This window comes from Oryzias latipes, chromosome 12 (genome assembly GCF_053564925.1).
Source record: "Oryzias latipes strain Hd-rR chromosome 12, Olatipes_Hd-rR_3.1".
Taxonomy (NCBI): Eukaryota; Metazoa; Chordata; class Actinopteri; order Beloniformes; family Adrianichthyidae; genus Oryzias; species Oryzias latipes.
Window position 1 is genome coordinate 885,720 of NC_136248.1, and position 23,993 is coordinate 909,712.

At 46.4% G+C, this 23,993-nt stretch overlaps 1 protein-coding gene across 4 annotated transcripts; it reads right to left on the bottom strand.

Annotated features, from left to right (window-relative positions):
* Positions 1–852: 852 nt before the first annotated feature.
* On the bottom strand, positions 853–23,963 carry fpgs (folylpolyglutamate synthase). Of its 4 annotated transcripts, none has more exons than XM_011473234.4 (15): positions 23,817–23,963; positions 19,947–20,075; positions 19,786–19,839; positions 18,237–18,301; positions 15,476–15,590; positions 13,807–13,884; positions 12,890–12,951; positions 11,550–11,652; positions 10,576–10,653; positions 10,357–10,504; positions 3,332–3,415; positions 3,043–3,193; positions 1,978–2,053; positions 1,811–1,877; positions 853–1,537 (listed from the first exon to the last, which is right to left on the bottom strand). In XM_011473234.4, exons 1-15 carry the CDS (start codon positions 23,961–23,963, stop codon positions 1,167–1,169), a joined length of 1,728 nt encoding a protein of 575 aa, XP_011471536.1. In that variant the 3' UTR covers positions 853–1,166. The 4 variants fall into 4 exon arrangements, with proteins under 4 accessions (XP_011471536.1, XP_078811675.1, XP_011471535.1 ...); XM_078955549.1 differs by having other exon boundaries at positions 1,811–1,900; XM_011473233.4 differs by having other exon boundaries at positions 3,332–3,418.
* Between the last annotated feature and the right edge of the window lie 30 nt (positions 23,964–23,993).

A 23,993-nucleotide genomic window follows, 5' to 3' on the forward strand; every position in this document is an offset into this window, starting at 1 on the left:
CAGTTCAAGATGTCATTCAGTTCACCCAACGTGATCAGGTACACCAGTCCAGCTGCCCATTCATTCCTAACCAGCCAATCACATGGCAGCAACTCAACACATGTAGTCATGTATTCATGGTCCAGACGATCTGCTGCAGGTCAAACCAGCATCAGAATGAGAAAGAAAGGTGATTGAAGTGACTTTGAACGTGGTTGTTGGTTCCAGACGGGCTGGGATTTTCACCCACAACCATCTCTGGGGATTACAATTCACACAGACTCACCAACACTGGACCCTAGAAGATGGACAAACGCTGTCTGGTCTGATGAGTCTCCATTTCTGCTGCCACATTCAGATGGTAGGGTCAGAATTTGGCCTCAACATGAAAGCATGGATCCATCATGCCTTGTACCAACGGTTCAGGCTGGTGGTGGTGGAGTCATGGTGTGGGGGGTGTTCTCTTAGTACCAGTTGAGTATGGTTCCAACGCCACAGCCTACCTGAGTATTGCTGCTGACCATGTCCATCCCTTTCTGACCACAGTGGACCATCTTCTGCTGCTACTTCCAGCAGGAGAAGGCTCCATGTCAAAGAGCTGGAATCATCTCAGACTGGTCTCTAGAACATGACAATGAGTTCTCTGGACTCAAACGGCTCCACAGTCACAAACATTCGGCTGAGCTTCAAGTGTACAGGAGCGACACGGCCAGCACCAAAGAGTCAGGCCTTAAGGCTCATCCAAAGCGTTTTCTGTCCCGTTTGAGTGACTTTTGTTGCTAATGCTGCTCCGTCTGCATCAATTCATCAGCACACAAACTGGAACATTTAAAATAAAGATCTTGAATTCAAATTCACAAACAGACCATCAGAAACCTTCTAAACTGTCTTTATTGACTCCAGAATAAAGTTTCATTTCCTCTTCGACACGTTTGAAGATGTTTTCTTGATTAGTTCTAATGATTAGAAATGTTACTTTAGCAGCTTCATGTTTCAGCTTTAGCACCTTTCTCCATCAAACACACATACAAACAGTAGTTGGCTGATTGCACTTAAGGCAGAATTAGGTTTGACTGACAGTTTGTATCGTCCAATCAGTGTGTCAGAAACCTAGAACACATGGAAAGACCCCACAGTGACGTACTAGCAAAAGAGGGAGGACATTTCTGTTTTTCCTCGGCTTTTCTCTAATTGGAATATGTGGGGTTCAGATGCTTTAGGACCCCCCCCACCAAGTGGAGGCTTCCAGTGACCAGAACATGAATTTGGGCTGCTTCACGGAGGACGGCAGCTTTGGCCCTGATGTTGGGTTTGACGGCTAAGACTTGCTTGTTGGGGTCTGCCAGCACTGCATCTCTGCCCTGACTGATCCACTGCAGGGCACTGAGGATACAGGGGAACACCAGGGTGTGGGCCTGGTTGTCCGGGACCAGGCGCTCCTCAATGAGCAGCCCAGCCCCTCCTTGGTCCCCGCCGCGGTTATGGAGGTGCCAGCTCCTCGCGTTATCCATACAGCGGGTCAGCATGTTTTCCACAGACACGTTGAAGTTCTGCTGGTCTGAGAAGACACAGGACAGTTGGACGTTTGGGAGGATCGCTGACAACTTGGTCAGTTCAGAGTAAATCTACTTCAGAAAAAACAAAAAAAAGGTTCAATTTCCCCATAAAGTCCAAATCTCAGCCTGACTGAAATGATGCAGTTGGACCATAAGAAAGGTGTGGATAAACAAACTGAAGTTTTTAAATGATGATATGCAGACATTTAAGCTTTCTGGGAAAGGCAGTAGATGCAGCTGATGTGAAGATCTACCAAAGAGGGAACAGGTCTTACCGGCATTGCACGACACAATGGCTTCAGTGATGTTTGGGCAGAACACGGCAAAGTCAAAATGACAAGGCTGAGGGGAAGCACAGCGGCGTCCTGCATGAGAAGCCGGGCTGGAACATGTCTGAAGGCCTTGAACCCTCTCCACAGAGCTCCGTGGCTGACGTACTCACCACCAGCAGCTTGAGCATGGCGGCAGAGTCCCTGTCTCCCGTGGCGTTGAAGAGCAGCACTCTGGCCACAGGTCCACTGCAACACAAACACACGGGCCCTGCTTAAAGCCAAGTCCTGTCCCAGGCCCGTTTCAAGGTCCCGGTCCTCCTGATCCCAGCATGTTCTGGTTTTTGGGAATCTAACCTCCGACTCTGAAAGGAAATAACCGTGTAATCAAAGGACCTTCAGGCTGAAGCGGGACGTCTGTGTCATTTGTGTGAAAACGTTTCCCAAACCTGCTTTCTTCTCTATTTGCACGTTTGTTAAACCCAAATGTTTGACATTGTCAAAAACTACAAATATTAGTCAAAGATCACTGCAGAAACTGTCTGGATGTCCGACTGTAGCCTTTCCCCCTTTAACCAAACATACATGTAAAATGCAGAGACTCAGACCGTCGGTGACCGACAGATCCCACCGGTAGAACCGCTCCTCCGTGGGACGGGGTTTTGCACATTGGACATTTGAAGTTTCCACCGTGGTAAATGTTGGTTCCTGAAGATACTCCCGTACATCAGGTGTTTGAAATCACAGGTAAAACATGACGGTTGGGATATTTCATCACAGATGGTTTGTTCCTGACCGTCTACATTTAGTACCGCAGGAGAATCTGAGTTCTGTTGTGGAAGATGCTGTGAGACGGACAGCAGTGCTCGGTTGTGTAGCTCGTTTTCTTCTCACACGCCGACACTAAAACGCACCGTAGTTTTCTGGTCATCTTCAGTGGATGAACACGCACATAAACATCACCTGGTTGGAATGTTGCTGCATGCAGCTGTAAACTGTGAGTACGTCGCTGCTTTTCTGACTCTTTCTGACCGACTTCACATGAAAATAAGCTTCTTTCCCGCTTGGACCAGGCTTTCCAGCCGTTTCACAGCAGAATCATGACAGCAGTTCTTTCAAATTGATACTAACTTAATTTCCTCCTTCGTGTTCAGATCCAAGCGGTCCAGGAAAACCAGAAGGAAAGTGAACTTTAGAAACGCAGGGACTGAATGATGATGTAGAAGAGTCATGTTCACCTGGCATTCTTCTCATGCTGGGCTGCACTCCCTTTGAACCAGTCCACACAGGCCTGCATGCTGCGCACGGTGTGGGCGCCATCCAGAAAGTAGGTGACCTCTCCATTTTTCAGGGTCTGGTTCCTCCCCGGCCACTCGGTGTTTGCAAGTCCTGAGTTCAGAGACAAACTTGAGTGTCGTCAGCCGGTGATGTGGGTCAGAACCGCGGACGTCAAACCTCCTTGTAAGCCCTCTTGATGACTTTGGTTCCTCTGATCCTCTGAGGGAGGTGGAAGTGTGGAGGACTCACCCATCATCATCTCAGAGCTGGGCCTAAACGCGGTTGCTGGTTGGACTCTGGTGTTCTCGGGGTTGATTGCAGAAAGGCTTTGATCTACTGAAGACAGATGCAGCTGTTCAAAGTAAAAAAAAAAACAGAACCCGTCCCTCCAGGATGGAGACCCTAACCCTGTTTGACTAAAGACCCTAACCCCGTTTCACTAAAGACCCTAACCCTGTTTCACTAAAGACCCTAACCCTGTTTTACTAAAGACCCTAACCCTGTTTCACTTAAGACCCTAACCCCGTTTCACTAAAGACCCTAACCCTGTTTCACCAAAGACCCTAACCCTGTTTTACTGAAAACCCTAACCCTGTTTCACTAAAGACCCTAACCCTGTTTCACTAAAGACCCTAACCCCGTTTCACTAAAGACCCTAACCCTGTTTCACTAAAGACCCTAACCCTGTTTCACTTAAGACCCTAACCCCGTCTCACTAAAGACCCTAACCCTGTTTTACTGAAGACCCTAACCCTGTTTCACTAAAGACCCTAACCCCGTTTCACTAAAGACCCTAACCCCGTCTCACTAAAGACCCTAACCCTGTTTTACTGAAGACCCTAACCCCGTTTCACTAAAGACCCTAACCCTGTTTTACTGAAGACCCTAACCCTGTTTCACTAAAGACCCTAACCCCGTCTCACTAAAGACCCTAACCCTGTTTCACTAAAGACCCTAACCCTGTTTCACCAAAGACCCTAACCCTGTTTCACTGAAGACCCTAACCCTGTTTTACAGAAGACCCTAACCCTGTTTTACTGAAGACCCTAACCCCGTCTCACTAAAGACCCTAACCCCGTCTCACTAAAGACCCTAACCCCGTCTCACTAAAGACCCTAACCCTGTTTCACTAAAGACCCTAACCCTGTTTCACTAAAGACGCTAACCCCGTTTCACTAAAGACCCTAACCCTGTTTCACTAAAGACCCTAACCCTGTTTCACTAAAGACCCTAACCCCGTCTCACTAAAGACCCTAACCCCGTTTCACTAAAGACCCTAACCCCGTCTCACTAAAGACCCTAACACCGTTTTACTGAAGACCCTAACCCCGTCTCACTAAAGACCCTAACCCTGTTTCACCAAAGACCCTAACCCTGTTTTACTAAAGACCCTAACCCTGTTTCACTAAAGACCCTAACCCTGTTTCACCAAAGACCCTAACCCTGTTTTACTGAAGACCCTAACCCTGTTTCACTTAAGACCCTAACCCCGTTTCACTAAAGACCCTAACCCTGTTTCACCAAAGACCCTAACCCTGTTTTACTAAAGACCCTAACCCTGTTTCACTTAAGACCCTAACCCCGTCTCACTAAAGACCCTAACCCTTTTTTACTGAAGACCCTAACCCTGTTTCACTAAAGACCCTAACCCCGTTTCACTAAAGACCCTAACCCCGTCTCACTAAAGACCCTAACCCTGTTTTACTGAAGACCCTAACCCCGTTTCACTAAAGACCCTAACCCTGTTTTACTGAAGACCCTAACCCTGTTTCACTAAAGACCCTAACCCCGTCTCACTAAAGACCCTAACCCTGTTTCACTAAAGACCCTAACCCTGTTTCACCAAAGACCCTAACCCTGTTTCACTGAAGACCCTAACCCTGTTTTACTGAAGACCCTAACCCCGTCTCACTAAAGACCCTAACCCCGTCTCACTAAAGACCCTAACCCCGTCTCACTAAAGACCCTAACCCCGTCTCACTAAAGACCCTAACCCTGTTTCACTAAAGACCCTAACCCTGTTTCACTAAAGACGCTAACCCCGTTTCACTAAAGACCCTAACCCCGTCTCACTAAAGACCCTAACCCTGTTTCACTAAAGACCCTAACCCTGTTTCACTAAAGACCCTAACCCCGTTTGACTAAAGACCCTAACCCCGTTTCACTAAAGACCCTAACCCTGTTTCACTAAAGACCCTAACCCCGTCTCACTAAAGACCCTAACACCGTTTTACTGAAGACCCTAACCCCGTCTCACTAAAGACCCTAACCCTGTTTCACCAAAGACCCTAACCCTGTTTTACTAAAGACCCTAACCCTGTTTCACTAAAGACCCTAACCCTGTTTCACCAAAGACCCTAACCCTGTTTTACTGAAGACCCTAACCCTGTTTCACTTAAGACCCTAACCCCGTTTCACTAAAGACCCTAACCCTGTTTCACCAAAGACCCTAACCCTGTTTTACTAAAGACCCTAACCCCGTTTCACTAAAGACCCTAACCCTGTTTCACCAAAGACCCTAACCCTGTTTTACTAAAGACCCTAACCCTGTTTCACTAAAGACCCTAACCCTGTTTCACCAAAGACCCTAACCCTGTTTTACTGAAGACCCTAACCCTGTTTCACTTAAGACCCTAACCCTGTTTCACCAAAGACCCTAACCCTGTTTTACTAAAGACCCTAACCCCGTTTCACTAAAGACCCTAACCCCGTTTCACTAAAGACCCTAACCCCGTTTCACTAAAGACCCTAACCCTGTTTCACCAAAGACCCTAACCCTGTTTTACTAAAGACCCTAACCCTGTTTCACTTAAGACCCTAACCCCGTCTCACTAAAGACCCTAACCCTGTTTTACTGAAGACCCTAACCCTGTTTCACTAAAGACCCTAACCCCGTTTCACTAAAGACCCTAACCCCGTCTCACTAAAGACCCTAACCCTGTTTTACTGAAGACCCTAACCCCGTTTCACTAAAGACCCTAACCCTGTTTTACTGAAGACCCTAACCCTGTTTCACTAAAGACCCTAACCCCGTCTCACTAAAGACCCTAACCCTGTTTCACTAAAGACCCTAACCCTGTTTCACCAAAGACCCTAACCCTGTTTCACTGAAGACCCTAACCCTGTTTTACTGAAGACCCTAACCCTGTTTTACTGAAGACCCTAACCCCGTCTCACTAAAGACCCTAACCCCGTCTCACTAAAGACCCTAAGCCCGTCTCACTAAAGACCCTAACCCTGTTTCACTAAAGACCCTAACCCTGTTTCACTAAAGACGCTAACCCCGTTTCACTAAAGACCCTAACCCTGTTTCACTAAAGACCCTAACCCTGTTTCACTAAAGACCCTAACCCCGTCTCACTAAAGACCCTAACCCCGTTTCACTAAAGACCCTAACCCCGTCTCACTAAAGACCCTAACCCCGTTTCACTAAAGACCCTAACCCCGTCTCACTAAAGACCCTAACACCGTTTTACTGAAGACCCTAACCCCGTCTCACTAAAGACCCTAACCCTGTTTCACCAAAGACCCTAACCCTGTTTTACTAAAGACCCTAACCCTGTTTCACTAAAGACCCTAACCCTGTTTCACCAAAGACCCTAACCCTGTTTTACTGAAGACCCTAACCCTGTTTCACTTAAGACCCTAACCCCGTTTCACTAAAGACCCTAACCCTGTTTCACCAAAGACCCTAACCCTGTTTTACTAAAGACCCTAACCCTGTTTCACTTAAGACCCTAACCCCGTCTCACTAAAGACCCTAACCCTGTTTTACTGAAGACCCTAACCCTGTTTCACTAAAGACCCTAACCCCGTTTCACTAAAGACCCTAACCCCGTCTCACTAAAGACCCTAACCCTGTTTTACTGAAGACCCTAACCCCGTTTCACTAAAGACCCTAACCCTGTTTTACTGAAGACCCTAACCCTGTTTCACTAAAGACCCTAACCCCGTCTCACTAAAGACCCTAACCCCGTCTCACTAAAGACCCTAACCCTGTTTCACTAAAGACCCTAACCCTGTTTCACTAAAGACCCTAACCCTGTTTCACCAAAGACCCTAACCCTGTTTCACTGAAGACCCTAACCCTGTTTTACTGAAGACCCTAACCCCGTCTCACTAAAGACCCTAACCCCGTCTCACTAAAGACCCTAACCCCGTCTCACTAAAGACCCTAACCCCGTCTCACTAAAGACCCTAACCCTGTTTCACTAAAGACCCTAACCCTGTTTCACTAAAGACCCTAACCCTGTTTCACCAAAGACCCTAACCCTGTTTCACTGAAGACCCTAACCCTGTTTTACTGAAGACCCTAACCCCGTCTCACTAAAGACCCTAACCCCGTCTCACTAAAGACCCTAACCCCGTCTCACTAAAGACCCTAACCCCGTCTCACTAAAGACCCTAACCCTGTTTCACTAAAGACGCTAACCCCGTTTCACTAAAGACCCTAACCCCGTCTCACTAAAGACCCTAACCCTGTTTCACTAAAGACCCTAACCCTGTTTCACTAAAGACCCTAACCCCGTCTCACTAAAGACCCTAACCCCGTTTCACTAAAGACCCTAACCCTGTTTCACTAAAGACCCTAACCCCGTCTCACTAAAGACCCTAACACCGTTTTACTGAAGACCCTAACCCTGTCTCACTAAAGACCCTAACCCTGTTTCACCAAAGACCCTAACCCTGTTTTACTAAAGACCCTAACCCTGTTTCACTAAAGACCCTAACCCTGTTTCACCAAAGACCCTAACCCTGTTTCACTAAAGACCCTAACCCTGTTTCACCAAAGACCCTAACCCTGTTTTACTAAAGACCCTAACCCTGTTTCACTAAAGACCCTAACCCTGTTTCACCAAAGACCCTAACCCTGTTTTACTGAAGACCCTAACCCTGTTTCACTTAAGACCCTAACCCCGTTTCACTAAAGACCCTAACCCCGTCTCACTAAAGACCCTAACCCTGTTTTACTGAAGACCCTAACCCTGTTTCACTGAAGACCCTAACCCTGTTTCACTAAAGACCCTAACCCTGTTTCACTAAAGACCCTAACCCCGTCTCACTAAAGACCCTAACCCTGTTTCACCAAAGACCCTAACCCCGTTTCACTAAAGACCCTAACCCTGTTTTACTAAAGACCCCTAACCCTGTTTCACCAAAGACCCTAACCCTGTTTCACTAAAGACCCTAACCCCGTTTGACTAAAGACCCTAACCCCGTTTCACCAAAGACCCTAACCCTGTTTCACTAAAGACCCTAACCCCGTTTGACTAAAGACCCTAACCCCGTTTCACTAAAGACCCTAACCCCGTTTCACTAAAGACCCTAACCCTGTTTGACTAAAGACCCTAACCCCGTTTGACTAAAGACCCTAACCCCGTTTCACTAAAGACCCTAACCCTGTTTCACTAAAGACCCTAACCCCGTTTGACTAAAGACCCTAACCCCGTCTCACTAAAGACCCTAACACCGTTTCACTAAAGACCCTAACCCTGTTTCACTAAAGACCCTAACCCCGTTTCACTAAAGACCCTAAGACCGTTTTACTGAAGAGCCTAACCCCGTTTGACTAAAGACCCTAACCCCGTTTCACTAAAGACCCTAACCCCGTTTGACTAAAGACCCTAACCCCGTTTCACTAAAGACCCTAACCCCGTTTGACTAAAGACCCTAACCCCGTTTGACTAAAGACCCTAACCCCGTTTCACTAAAGACCCTAACCCCGTTTGACTAAAGACCCTAACCCCGTTTCATTAAAGACCCTAACCCCGTTTCACTAAAGACCCTAACCCCGTTTCACTAAAGACCCTAACCCCGTCTCACTAAAGACCCTAACCCCGTTTCACTAAAGACCCTAACCCTGTTTCACCAAAGACCCTAACCCTGTTTCACTAAAGACCCTAACCCTGTTTCACTAAAGACCCTAACCCCGTTTCACTAAAGACCCTAACCCCGTTTGACTAAAGACCCTAACCCCGTTTCACTAAAGACCCTAACCCCGTTTCACTAAAGACCCTAACCCCGTCTCACTAAAGACCTTAACCCTGTTTCACTAAAGACCCTAACCCTTCGGCTTTGTCGTCAGCATCCATGCAGGGAGAAGCGATGCTGCCTGTGGTTAGTTGGTGTTAGTATTTGACAGACAGACAGCAGGTAATGCAGGAAAACAGCTGCACTTTATGAGATGATAAATAAATAATCCATCATTTAGAAAAAAAATCAGAATGTTTTTTATCTATTTCTTCAGACTAAAAGCATTAAATATATTGGTGCTGCTGTGTTAATGTTTCAAATTTAATATTATTTATTGATTGAATTATTTTTCTCAGCATCAAAATGATTCTAGTTTAAATAAAGACTGACAGATTTTTTATTATTTTCAGGCACTTTAAGCTTCTTTTCTGTTTTACACTAAAACAGGGTTTTAAAGGTAATATTTGTTGAAAGTGGATTTTTTTAATGTTAAAAGATACAATTTTAGGTTTACTTACACAAATTTATAGATACTAACCTAATATATTGTCACCGCGGCGAGAGTGTGTGTGTGTGTGTGTGTGTGTGTGGGGGGGGTAATGGGGGGTAGGTGGCGCGCGAAACATTTTCTTTTTCCTGGAGGGGGGGGGGCTGGCAAAAAATAATTGAGAAGCACTGGTTTAACCAATCAGACTTTACATTTTTCCATGATCAGGACTCTGTTCTCAACAAAAACCACAGCAGAGATCACGGCGAGCACTTTAGACAGTAACAACCCAGGTGATCAACAGGTAAACAGTTATGTTGTTCATGTTGGAGCACAAACTAAAGTCTGTGAGCGATCAGAACCTTTCCTCCGCCAAAACGACACAGAGAAAAGTCAAAGTCTGTTTAAAGCCTGCAGGCTTAAAGAAATCCAGTGTTTGGGTTCTTAAGATGAAACCTGAGCTCATCTAATGTCGCCGGACAGAAAGACAAGTGCTCTAAAAGCCACATGGAGTCATTTGATAGAGGACATCAGGATCGGTAATGAAGATGTTTGGCTGGTCAGACTTGTTAGTTTGGGCAAAACGCAGCGGTTGGAGTTTGTTTCTGGAAAAACGCAGATGCGATCAAACACTGGGAACTCCTGGAGGGACGGCTCCCATCACCTTCATGTTCATCAGCAGCATGTCTGCCATGTGATGAACACAGCTTTAACAGGTCTTCAACAACAGGACAGCATCCTTTGGTCTAACCGTGTGAGCAAAATACTGATAAGAAACAACATGGCCGTCTTTGGCCCATCCTGCTGGACTTACCAGGTGAACATCTTCGTTTCAGCCAGCTGTTACTTAACTGGAGGGCCAGGGACGCATTCCAGCGTTGGTGCTTTCCTGCCAAGCCCAGATGCAGAGCTGTGCCATCTGTTTGGTACTCATCCAAATTTGGACACACCCACAAAGGACACTGCAAAAAGGCCTTTCCTGCATTACTGAGACATTGAACCACTTTGCCAGAGTCATGTGACTGAAACTGACTTGGATCTCTTTGGCCCGATCCCTGAGCACAGCCATGGCGCCCTCTGGCTGGCTGACGGTAAAGGCAGGAACGCCAGGCTGAAAGGACATTCACACCATTAATATTCATTAAGCTCATTTTCAGATCTGTTTTTTCTTGAGGCACAAATGGAAAATGATCAGACAAAAACTAAATTGAGAAGCAGAGACGTTGTCATTGGAGTAGAAACTCAAACATGGTGGGTTAGCCTCCCGCTAACATATGTTTGTTAATGTTAAGCTGTCCTGCTGCAGAATACATCTGCAGTCATGACCACATCCTTTTTCAGCACACTCAACCCAAGTCATTCTATGACTCCAACTATTTAAGCAGGAACTGGTTACCCCCCCCCTATTTCATCAGGCCTGCTGCCCCAATGGAGCCTCTAGTCCAGAATCTCAGTCTCTCTATGAAAACGATGGCTCCCTCTCCAGTCTACATTTCAGATCATTAGATCTGAACAACAGCACCAGTTCTCATGAGGAATCAGGGGAATTGCTTGAATTCTCTTTTTCTAGCATTTTGACCTCACAGATCCGTCTGCCTGAGTTGTGTGGATACATTACCTGTGTGTTTGTGTGTACATGCGATACTGCAGGTTTCTAATATGCAGTGATTGGGAGTTTCAGAGCTTGCAGAGTAATTTGCATGCTATGCTTTTCATTGCATCTTGTTGTTGTGTGACTACCATGGTGTATGATCCCTAAGGCTAGAGTCTGGATGTTCTTTACGTGTTCATGGTCTCCCATTTTCCCTTTTTAGCCAGCGAGTTTCCACTTTGGAGCTGCTGATGATTGGAAGGCTCATTCCACGCGTCATTAGTGTTGGTGCTGCTAAACCTCAAACTTTATTAGCTTTTGCAGACATATGATGGTTCATAAGGAGCTCCTTATTGGAACAAACGCTGTCCTCAGGTCATCTGAAGCATGTGGATGCTGCTGAGCTCCAGACTTACCTTAAAGATGCCTCCTTTCTGCCAGGCAATCTTTTCAATCGTGTCTCCAAGAATCTGAGTGTGGTCTATTCCCAAGGAGGCAACGCCACAGACCCAGGGCTTTCTGTTCACAGAGATGTTCTTATTACAATTTGGAGAAGCACAGAACCTAACGGTCAAATGGTGAGGAAGACAGAACAGTGAACTATAGGCTTAATATAATGTCAAACATGTACTTAATGTGGTCTCTGAGACATACACACCCCTCACTACTTATCCTCTGTAACACCAGCTGAAATGAAAAGAAGGACTGAATCCCTGAGACTTTACACAGTTTGGGGGATCATGGGAGTTGGTCCATCCAATCTCCATGTGCTGTGTGGATCTGCAGAAGTGTTCAGTCACATCCCTGCAGACATCAGTGTGAGGTGTTCTGGGAACATGGGGTCAGAGGCCCACTACTGGGGGCTGTTTGGTCTGTAAACCAGAACAGGAGGTTGATTCACTCTGCCTCAGCCAGTCAAACGTGTTTCTGGTGCAGGTTGAACTCCGGCAGGGATGCCTTTTGGCGCTGCTTCTTTCCATGATTTTCTAGGCCCAGCCAGGACCCAGGGGGTGTCCGCTTTGGGAACTACAGGATTTGCTGCTTTTTCCAGATGATGATTGGTTGCCTTCAGTGTGCACTGAACCAGTTTGGAGTCAGGTGTGAAGCAGCTGGATGGAGAATTAGCACCTGTAAGTTGGAGACCACAGTTCTTGACAAGAACCTCTCCGATAAATGTGAACAGCTCCTGCCCCAAAGGGGAGGAGTTTAAGTATTTTGTTCACGAGTGAGGAAAGGATGGCAGACTGACAGGTGGACAGGTGTAGCAGCTGCAGTCAGGTGGTGGCTGTAATGATCGAAAGAAGCAGCTTAGCCAAAAGGTAAAGCTCTGGATGTCCCAGTCAGTCGGTGTTCCTATCCTAATCTATGGTCACAAACTATGGGTCGTGACTAAAAGGACGATCCTCCTACTGCAAGCCCCTGGAAAAAGGGTTCTGCCTTAGGAGATGAGGTGTGAGGAGTTTGGTCACATGGGAGGAGCTGGTAGAACAGCCACTGCTCCTTCATCCTGAGAGATGGAGGCTGAGGTGGCTCGAGCGTCCCTATCAGATACCTCCTTCAGGCTTTTCCCACTGGGAGGAGCCTCTGGATGAAGTTTGTCTGGGCATCTCTGCCTAACATGCTGGCTGTGTAACCCGACAGAACCAGCAGAGAACGATGAAGGGATGGATGCAGTTATCAAAAAATGCTGATGTCTGCATGAGTTTTTCTTTATTCTAGGTTAGTCTGTTATTCTGGTCCTTGAGGAGAACCTTACCGTATTATGTTGGTGCAGTCATACGCTCCACCAATCCCAACTTCAATCACAGCCACATCAACCTGAACAAAGGCAACACCAAAAACTATAAAACAGCTTCCATAGCCTCAATCTAAACGTTTATCCAAATCAAGACGATGGCTCAAACTTATGCTAAACCTGAGTCTGCCTTAAGCCGCGTTCACACCAAATGCCATTCATGTGCCAAATTCGCGTCGGCCGCCCCTCTTTCGCTGTCCCAAAATGCCTTCATAGCTCGACGCCCAGCCGCATGTGGGAGGAGCTACTGCCAGGTGATTTTAGCCCGATCGCCACATGGAGCGGCGTCTGTGAGCATTTCTTTCACAATGCACAAAAGACCCTCCGTGTCTGGGTTCATGACGTCATTCAGAGGTTTTCCCGGTACGGAGAGCTCCAGTCCCGGTGTGAGAGCTGCTTCTGAATGACGGCTGCTTCTGCTGTGTTTCAGTCCAGCCCCATGGGCCCTGCTACAGACTGAGTGTACCCGCCTTCGCCCAACAGTAGCCGGGACGGGAACCAGCAACCCTGCTCCCCAAGGGAAACAGCAGGCCAAGGGAGGGAAGCTCTGGAGGACAAACGTCGGATCCATCCGCCATATTGGAGGCGTATTCTACCCGCTGTTCGGGTCACTGAAAACGTCACACATCCAAAGTTGAGTCCTTGATTGGTTGATGTTGCGGCGTCATCGCCAAAGCCCAAATATCGGAACTTCGGCCAAGCTGCAACGCCCAAATCGCACAACCCCGATCACGTCTGCACCATCGTCCCAACATCGAAACTTGCGTGAATGGCGTTGAGTGTAATCGCAGCACAAAGCCTTGAAAACTTGTCTAGTATCCCATCATTGAAAAGGCAGACTAACTGAAAACAGTAAAATGATGCAGGCTTTTGGTTACCTTTTCCTGGAGAAAGACGTGGAAGGCCAAGATGGTGAGAAAGCGAAAGTATGCCGGCATTGTTCCACCAGAGGCTGGCTAAGCAGAGGAAATAGGCGCAGTAAGTCAATGTTCCATTCACAGAGGAACATCTCACACCGCCTGAATTTAGGACTGACATATCTTTGTCCTCACATCTCTATTGCAAAACATTCCATCTAGTGTTTTATTGCCATTTTTGCTACAGGATTGTAAGAGGTAGCCAAATGTCCCATCGGATGTGAAAGACCCGACTCCTTCTGTCCCATTCAAACCAGGTTCAGGTGGAGAAAAAGCTGATTAAAAAAAAAGGTCTTCTGGATTTGGTTTGATGAAAATCTTTAACTTCTAAGATAAAGTAGCACCAACCTGAGAAAATGAGAGATATTCAAGGTTGACCAACAGGAGAGAGACTTCAAACTGACCAATGACAGACCAGTTTTAAACAAGGAGAGTAATAACAGCGAAGCCTATAGACAGTTTGGGGCCCTGAACACGGCCTAACTGCTGGACCTTGGTGGTTCTTTGGGAGAAAGCCCACCTGAGCTACCAGGTGTTGTAAGTTTCTGCTACCAAATGGGGGCACATTCCAGTGTTTCCATGGTCCCGTCCCAAGTCTGGGTAAACACAGAGGGATGGGATGGACAGGCCATCTGCTGGAAAACTGAAGCTAAGTCAAATCCATGGATCATGGGGTGATCCACTATGCAAACCTCTGGAGGGAGCAGTCCAGGTTTCCCTTGGACAATGATGAGGACACTTGACAAAAACCAAAACTTTTTTAGAAAATACACTCTGTTGGCCTAAGAACCAGATATATTAATCTAATCTGACACTTGTGGAATCATTTATGTAATGTAAGTCATTTATGAAAGTTGCAGCTTTCCTGCCATAACTATGTTTTAAATCTTATCAGTCCATCTGAGGAGTTTAGATTTTTTCTGTAGTGTCAACGGCTTATAAAGGGCATCCTTCATTTGGAGGGAAACGGAGGAAAGGAGCCTCGTCCTCACAGCGTGGTCAGTGTTGTCACATGACGGTCAGCCTAATCCTGTCAAGTCTCACTTTGGACTGAAATCATGCGACAACAATTAAGAACAGGACCTCAGCTCTGTTAGATTAGACAAAGCAAAATAAACACAAATCTCACAAAATCGTTTTTAAGGCGTCACCAGGCTGTGTTTGATGGCCGTGCCAGTCAATCTCATGACAGCAACAATCATGTGGTGGGAACATTCTGAAAGAATCATTCAATAATCATGGAATGCTTCAACTGACTGAGAATAATTCAACTCGTTGACGGTTTGTATTTTACGGGCGGCCGTGGTGCAGTGGTAGGGCGGTCGGTAGGGTGGTCCAATCGTAAGATTGCGGGTTCAATTAGCGCCATCTTACGATTGTGATTCCTGACTTGCCCGCCCATGTGTCGAAGTGTCCTTGGGCAAGACACTGAAACCCACCTTGGTGGTGGAAGGTTGGCGCCAGTGTTCGGCAGCGGAGCCGCCACCAGCGTGTGAATGTGTGGATGGGTCAGTGACTGTAAAGCTTTGGGGCTTCAAGGAAGGTAGAAAAGCGCTATGCAAGTATCCACCATCTCCCATTTCAATTTAAAAACCTTCAAAGACGCGATGTGTGCTGTTATGCCATCTACCTTAGATTCTTCAAGGCGTCCATAGATCTGCCAGAAGTATTTGGTGAAGATATCTTTTCCAATGGGCTGCCCATTAATTCGGATCCTCTCCCTGACTTGTACCAAATGGGGGGAACTGCAAACAAGAGGAAGTTGATAAGTTTGATCCAAGACATTTCTGCAGAGCATAATAATCTACACTGGTACAGGGAGCAGTGCTGCATGACAGAAAACAAATGTACCGTAATTTCCGGACTACAAGCCGCTACTTTTTTCCTGTGCTCACAGCCCTGCGGCTTATTCTGTGACGCGGCTAATTTATGGATTTAATTGGCGGCCGCCGTGTACGTACATTCGGGCTTGGTGAATGGTTTTGTATGCGCCATCCACCACCAAGCACAAGTCATTTTTTTCAACACACCTCTAAGCAGCCAAACAGCATGGACCTCACTTCAGGTCTTAGACACTTCAGTCATGGTTCAACAAAAAGAAACACGCATGCCCGGCCGCATCCCAGAATCCTTTGGTGCCATTAGACCCAACGTGCACGTGATCGCCGCTACAATATGATAAAGCTTTCAAGTTAAAAGCAATCGTTAAAAGCAGCGTGAAAAAATCCCCCATCAGTAAATGGAAATGCCGGTCAGCTACGTGACGGAGAGAACAGCGCATGCTCAGAAGTGTATTTACCTCTGAGTCATAGTGACTCGGCTGGCTGCACGTAAATATGTGTGAATAACATCAGCCTTTATTTTGTCGGGACACGACTGGAAACACAAATCCATTTGGTCGTTTTTACGGTTTCTGACTGAGCGGAATTTTGCATTGAAAAGCTCACAGCCGCCGTGTGAGCTTTTCGGATAGGAAGGGGAGACAAGGAGCCCGCTTGGCGAGCGCGGAGCGCAGAGGCGTCTGGGGAGCAACAAGTGTTTGCTGTGAAAGGAAGCTTCTGACGAACGCGCCGCGCTGAGTGGAAGGAGAGCTGTTCCTTTTCACCCCTCCATCCACTGCTGCTCCTTGCTCATTCTTAAACACGAACAACAGTGTGGCGAGCCGGGCGTTGGCCCCGCCTTTAGCCCCTAAGACTCATGGGAAATGGGGGATCGCGGATGTAAATTTCCTCATCATAACTGAGGGATGTAATGTTGATTATATGGTTACTGTTTGTAATTTTATGTGTGATACCTAGATTGTCAATAAGTAAAAAAAAAAATCAAATAAAAAAACCCATAACTGAGGAACTTGTGAACAGAATAGAGGTCCATGCTGTTTCAGATGTGGGTGTAATTAGATACATGAGCTTGAGACAAGGCCAGTACCTGCCCACAGTGTCGTAATGAGCCATGCACACTCTGGTAGTCAGGACGCGCTTTGTCGAGGCAGCGGCTTGTATACTGATGCGGCTTGTGTATGTACAAAAATATTCAAGCACGTTAAAATAGGTGGGTGCGGCTTGTAATTGGGTGCGCTTTATAACCCGGAATTTACGGTAGTTATTTTGGCTCATGAGGCCATAAAAAGAGATTTGTTATAATAAATAATAAAAATAACAATGGATTGGATTTATCTGCGCTTTTCAAGACACCCAAAGCGCTTACATTGTGTCCATTATTCATTCACTCCTCATTCATACTTGGTGATATAAGCTACGGTTGTAGCCACAGCTGCCCTGGGGCAGACTGACAGAGGCGTGGCTGCCAGTTCCCGCCTGTTAGGACGACAAATGCTGCAACGACTGATGTTCACTGTGTGTAAAAATAAATGAAAGACAAAATAATGACCCAAAAGAATAAATAGCTAAACACATAGATAAACTTTAAAACAAGTAAATAAAAAAGTGGCAAAAATTCCCTAAAAAAGAAAAATAAGACAAAAGGAAAAAAATAAACCAAATATAAAATTAAAAGTAAATAAAATTGACACAAAGTACGTAATACATAAAAATTTGCAAGAAAATAAAAGACAAAAAAGAGATGGTTAAACAGACAGACAAGCCTAAAATAAATGAAAGAAACCAAAAACACACAAAGAATTAAAAAAGACTAGCCAGAGTCCCATTTTTGCCCGTCCCAAGCCGGGGTAAATGTCAGAAATGTCACCCGACATAAAACCTTGAAGACAGATCAAATGGATCACAGGAGACCATTGTTATAGCATAGTTAGCATAGTTTTTATGCATTTTAGGGGCGTGGCAGGATTTGAAACCCCAACTTCTCAATACACCCTAACTTCCCCCCCATCTGGGGCTGGCTAGATCTGGCCCTGGCGTGATAAATGAGCCAATCACAGACAAGAGGGTTCATGTTGATGGGTCTGGATCAGGGGTTACTAACTAGCGGACCGCGTTCCGGATCCAGACCCAGACAAGGATTCGAACTTGACCCCAAACTGTTGCGATGGGCGCCTTTACTTTAAAGGTGCAGCTCCAACACGTTCTCACTCCCAACTCGCCATATAGGGGCGTGTTTTCGGGGGGCCCCTGGCGTGACTCTTTGACGTTTTGGTTGGTAAATGCCGTCTACTTGTATGTCCACCTTCCTCGCAGGCTTTACAGTCACAGTCCCATTCACACACTGACGGCAGCTCTGCTGCTGAACACTGGCGCCAACCTCCCAGCATCCTCCACAACAGAACACAAACACTCCTCTAGATCCATCTATTGTAACGATAACATCTGTCCAACACAAGAGGCCTTCAGCTCTGATCTGTTTGCTGGACAAGTAAAAAAAAAAAGCTTCAGTTATTCGTATAGAAAAACAGGTTGAATGGTTCAAAGATTTACCTGTAAAATCCTGTTCGCAAGCCGTAACTTCTCAAAATCTTCTCTGTAAATGCACACGTTGAACCCTGAAAGACAGGAGCAGGTACTCTGCTTATGTAGCTTTTAAATAAAAGAAACCAAGCATAAGTCAGGAGAAACCTCCATTCTTTTCAAAACGGTAAAAACAGGAAGCGGTTCTACCGTGTAGGGCAAGTTATCACTGGAAAAACACCAGATCAGTGCTAATCAATACACAAGTTCATAACAACTTGATTCACGATCCAATTGGACGTGAAATTGATCTATTTATTGAATTGGCATTCAGAGACGATCTTATTTGGGTTTGCAAAACCATTTTTTAAGATAGAAAAATAATAACGGCAGAACTTTATAAATAAACGCTTCATCCTTCCGTTAAAAATGAGGTGAAAGCAGCTTTTTGCCTGAAAGAACCCCACAGTAGGCACTCTAAAAGGCATATTGATTAGTAGATCTAATGAGTTGATATTGATATTCCAAGTAAAGGGCGATCTGTCAATAGTTTGAAATTCAGCCTGGATTTTAGTGCTAATAGCTGGTTGAACAGATCGCTGTGTTACTCTGCGTTGGAAATGGGGCCTTCAGCTTTGCAGCCAACGTTCCTGTTCTCCAACTTTCCCTAAATAGTTCAGAAAACCTCGTGCAGCCAAAACGATTTGCAGACTGTTACATGTGAGCCAATATGCTGTCCCTAGGGATCAATAAAGTTTTTATCAATGCGAGTGTCAAAGTCCTCAGTGTGAACAGAATGAGATCACTGAGATCCACCGTGGTCGGACGCTCCCGTCAAACGGATGGTTTTCTGAATGTTCAACAGTGAAAGCAGCTGGAAACAGGATTCATCACCAAGCCACAGCCCCCGGGGGGGGGGGGACCAGCCAGCGCCCCGGGGGGCCACCTTTCTGCAGTCAATAAACCCATGCTTGCTTGTTGTTTTGGCGGAAAAAAATGCCTTTTTATGAAGTAATAAATGAAAGTTTTGTCCTGGTTTAGTGCACAGGTATCAAACTCAAGGGCCTGCAGGCCAGGAATCTCCATGTGTTCCTTCCAACCTGCCACGGTAGCTTCCTGTAAAACCCAGATGAACCAGGCAAACAGCAGCAGATGGGGCAAAGCCAGCAGGACCTGGGGGTCCGACACCCCTGCACCAGTGCGTCCTGTACACTCCAGTCTGGTGTCACTGGTGAAGCTCTGAGAGAGCCAACCTTTTTTCAACGCACGGCAAAACTCTGGATTCATATTCAACCAACATATTTGCAGTTTCTTTTCAGACCCCTGAAGCTGTTGATGGTATCTGACACAGTGTGAGTCTGTATTTACCTCCGTTTCTGCACAGCATGCCCTGTTTTTAAGTGTTTTTAAGCTTGATTTGAGATCTATCTGGCTTTCTCATGAATAACAGCCCTCTGTTTTTCAGCTCCAGCGGGGTTAGAGTGCTGTAGGTCTTATCTGTGCATGTCTGAAAGGTCAGAGTTCATATGGATTTGCTCTTCAAAGTCCCTCTAACATGTGGCCTTTAAAACTAACTCACCTTGCCTTTTGTTCCGGTGACATGAATAATATTAAGACGATTCAGCTCTTCTACCTTCAAAACAAAGAAATAAGTCATCAACCACAAAGACACCAATCCCTGTGCACAGCCTCGTAACCATTTCCCAGAATCCATCGGCCACGTCGCTTTCATGGACTTACGGTGAGGCCGGCTCGCTCCAGAAAGCCTTGCATAGCCTGCAGTTGCTGCTGAGGGTGGTTTCTTTCTTGCCGTACCTGCTGCAGGGCACTGGCATTGGTCTGCAGAGTGTTCAAGGTGCAAATTGCATCCTGGGTAAAAAGAAAAAATAGCGGTTCAGATGTATGTTGCTGCTGCTGGTAACGTTAAACAGACTGACATCGTTTGGAAGCGACTCGTTTTAAAAAGCTTCCCAACAACAGAGCCCTGGAAGAACTGCAGTTTTCTGCACCTTGGACAAAGAGATCCATGTGTGACCATTGAAGTCCGCCACGCTCCTGCAAGCCAACCACAGCCTCCACCTCCTCAACCCACAAGAACCTCTGCCAGGTAGAGCAGGTCATCCATTCTCCAAAAACCACGTGCTTTTTTATGGTTTTGCATTTCCTCCCCAAGTTATTGATGTCTTTTATCTGATGATCAACATTTACACCGTCTCTCTAGACGCAAACATGACTTCAGACAACATATCAAGTATCTGGTGAAGCATTTGTGTTTCAGGAAGTAAAGCATCACTAGCAGGAATCGGTAAGAGTTTACAGAGTCCACTGTAGATGTGGATCTCATCTTGATCAAGTCAAACCTCCACAGGACTGTTGGCCCCACTTTCAAACCGTAATGACTTCATTAGTGATTTTATTTCATTACTGGTTGTGTGGTTATGGTTTCCACGTTTGGTTTCATCACTTTCGATGCCCTCCTTGAATCACCACCATGTTTGGGAGCTTGGTGGCCCTAGAGCAGGGGTGTCAAACTCATTTTGGTTCAGGGGCCACATTCAGCCCGTCTGATCTCAAGTGGGCCGGACCAGTAACGTAAAAGCAAAATAACTGCTATGTTTTCGTTTTTTACTCAGTTGGAAAAAATGCCTCAACCAACATAGTAGCCTAATAACTTGCAGCCAATGGATCTCAAATAAATTAAATTTCACTTAAAAAAAGTTGGTCTATTCCATTTTTTTACAGACTGAAAATTTGACATCTGACACTGAAGCAATCCCGATAATAAACTTTCAGCATTGTGAAAAAAAACCTCCTCATCCACTTCACTTTTTGACAACATTTTGGTCATCAGGGTGTCACTACTGATCATCCTTTTAGCAATATAACAGTGGTGAGGCTCATAAGGAACCAAAGTGCACCTTACCCAGGTGCAGAGCTGGTAGGTTTCGCTTTTGTCACATGCAGAGATATGCTGTTTCACCTGTTATATTTTTCCTTTGCTCCCCCTAGCGGCGGAATTGTGCATTTCGGTTCTTTCTTTGAAAAATCATAACTCGCCACAGAAATGGACAAGAAACTTGCTTTCTTTTTTAAACATTTTAATTTTTACTCTTCATGTGTGGGCCGGACTTATCCACCTGGCGGGCCGGATACGGCCCGCAGGCCGTATGTTTGACACCCCTGCCCTAGAGGCTTTCTGGGGGAAATCCCCCGAGTAGGGTCTTCCATGGCAAAGGGGGAGGGGCTGGACAACATGGAGAGCAAACAGCCCTTATGGGAACAACAAGGTCAGCCATGTTTCCTGGACTGACCCTTCCAGGCTCCCATCCTGGACCGAGTTGGACAGGTTGCTCAATACCCTTAACCAGAAAGGACAGCAGGTTCTTTTACCGTTGTAGTGACGGCTGAAGCATTTCTACTATCTGTTCTTCTGCATCTTTCCTTTCTCATCAAATGACGACAAACACATTATGTTCTCTTTACTCCCTTCATCAGGTGATCATCAGGCTCATATCAATGGTTTTAACGGAAACAGTTGTTTTATTTGATCTTGAAAAGCATAAAATCCAGTTTGTTATGATTATTTACAGAATTAGTGGACAGAGTCAGAATGGGATTCTGTTGATCGCTTTAAAACCCACAGATAGAAAATGATACTATAAATTCAGGAATATTTGGCTTTGGAGTTAACAGTTTCTGGCTTTACGTAAAATCCCTCATGACCTTCACGGAGGAGCTTCGTTTGACCTTCTCTGAACATTTACATGCACGTTTCAGAGCTCCTTAAAAGTCTTTGAGCCGCACGGTTGTGGTGAAATGGAAACGAAGGCCTTGTGAACATCATGAGACGGTTTTCCAGCTGTGACTGACGCTCGAGCATAACCGCTGGTTGAGAAGCTACATTTATGTGAAATGCCAATCACTGTGCCAGACAGGCTGAACTACAAATGCCGGCTTTGAAACGGTCAAACAGCAATGATGTAGAGTGTTGAGAAAACCAATGTTCATATTTGGTTCAGTTCATTGTTTGTGATTCCAAAGATCAAAGGTTTCCTGGAGTTTCTCAGCAGGTTTGCAAACACTGCAGGGGGGTTTTGGCCCCTTCCTCCTCACAGATCTCCTCTAGATCAGTCAGATTTCTGGGCTGTCGCTTAGAAACACAGAGTTTGATTTTCCTCCAAAGGCTTTCTATTGGGCTGAGGTTTGGAGACAGAGCCCCTCCTTGGTTCTCCTGGCTGTGAGCTTTGGGTCGTTGTCATGTTGGAAGACGCAGCCACGCCCCATCTGCAATGCTCTGAGGGGGGAGGTTGTTCCCCAGAATCTCCCCATGCATGGCCCCAGTCCTCCTTTACTATACAGTGCAGTCGTCCTGCTCTATGTGCAGACAAACACCCCATAGCATGATGCTACCACCCCCATGCATGGCCCCAGTCCTCCTCTCCTATACAGTGCAGTCGTCCAGCTCTATGTGCAGACAAACACCCCATAGCATGATGCTACCACCCCCATGCATGGCCCCAGTCCTCCTCTCCTATACAGTGCAGTCGTCCTGCTCTATGTGCAGACAAACACCCCATAGCATGATGCTACCACCCCCATGCATGACCCCAGTCCTCCTCTCCTATACAGTGCAGTCGTCCAGCTCTATGTGCAGACAAACACCCCATAGCATGATGCTACCACCCCCATGCATGACCCCAGTCCTCCTCTCCTATACAGTGCAGTCGTCCTGCTCTATGTGCAGACAAACACCCCATAGCATGATGCTACCACCCCCATGCATGGCCCCAGTCCTCCTTAACTATACAGTGCAGTCGTCCTGCTCTATGTGCAGACAAACACCCCATAGCATGATGCTACCACCCCCATGCATGGCCCCAGTCCTCCTTTACTATACAGTGCAGTCGTCCTGCTCTATGTGCAGACAAACACCCCATAGCATGATGCTACCACCCCCATGCATGGCCCCAGTCCTCCTTTACTATACAGTGCAGTCGTCCAGCTCTATGTGCAGACAAACACCCCATAGCATGATGCTACCACCCCCATGCATGGCCCCAGTCATACTTAATCAAACTTATGAACATCAAAGACAGAGAGAAGGCGAGATGAGACACAACGCATGTGAAAACATTTGTGTTGCAAACGCACAAATATTGTTTGAGAGTAAAAAAAAAAGTTTTTGAAAGCAAAAAGTTTTTAAAAAGTAAATATCTACTATTTTAATTTGCTACTTAGAAAGTTTTGTTTGCAAAGTGTTGGCATAAGTCTGACGTCACCCATTTCCTACAGACAGTGTTCAGAGATGGACTGTTCCATGTGGGATCAGGGGGAGAGCGCTGGAACGGTGAGTTTGAACAGGGTTCCCTTTGCTCAGGGACGGTGTCAGTGAACTGAGGTGCACGCGCCACGCTCCCAGAGAGAGGAGAGACCATGGTGAACAATCCCGCCCTGCTGTTCAGCAAACGGCGCGTGGACGCTCCGCGCTGTCAGCCATGCCTCCGTCCACGCCGCGAGCGCGCAGCAGCTGCTGGTTCCAAACTTCCCCAACTTCCGCAGCTGTCTCGCTAACGAGCTAGCTAAGGCAGCCGGGAAGCACGCGCCGCTTACCTGGTACTCCATCCCGGGTAACTGCGGGGCCGTTTTGGTGCTTCGGTGTCTGAACGCCGAACCCGCCAGCCTGCACACCGAATCCCGCTCCCGGAGCAAAGCGGAAAAGCGGGAGCTTTGCTGGAACGTGACTGAAAAATACAGCATCCTACTACGCCATAGTACGACGGTGACGTC

What these genes read in the sequence shown, in the direction of transcription:
- fpgs (XM_011473233.4), bottom strand. Translation starts at nt 23,963, where the DNA reads ATGCTGTATTTTTCAGTCACGTTCCAGCAAAGCTCCCGCTTTTCCGCT. An exon ending in GACGCCTTGAAGAATCTAAG is followed by an intron (nt 13,885 to 15,475) that starts GTAGATGGCATA and finishes TCCTCTGCTTAG; the next exon opens with CCAGCCTCTGGTGGAACAAT. An exon ending in CAGCTCTGAGATGATGATGG is followed by an intron (nt 3,194 to 3,331) that starts GTGAGTCCTCCA and finishes CTCTGAACTCAG; the next exon opens with GACTTGCAAACACCGAGTGG.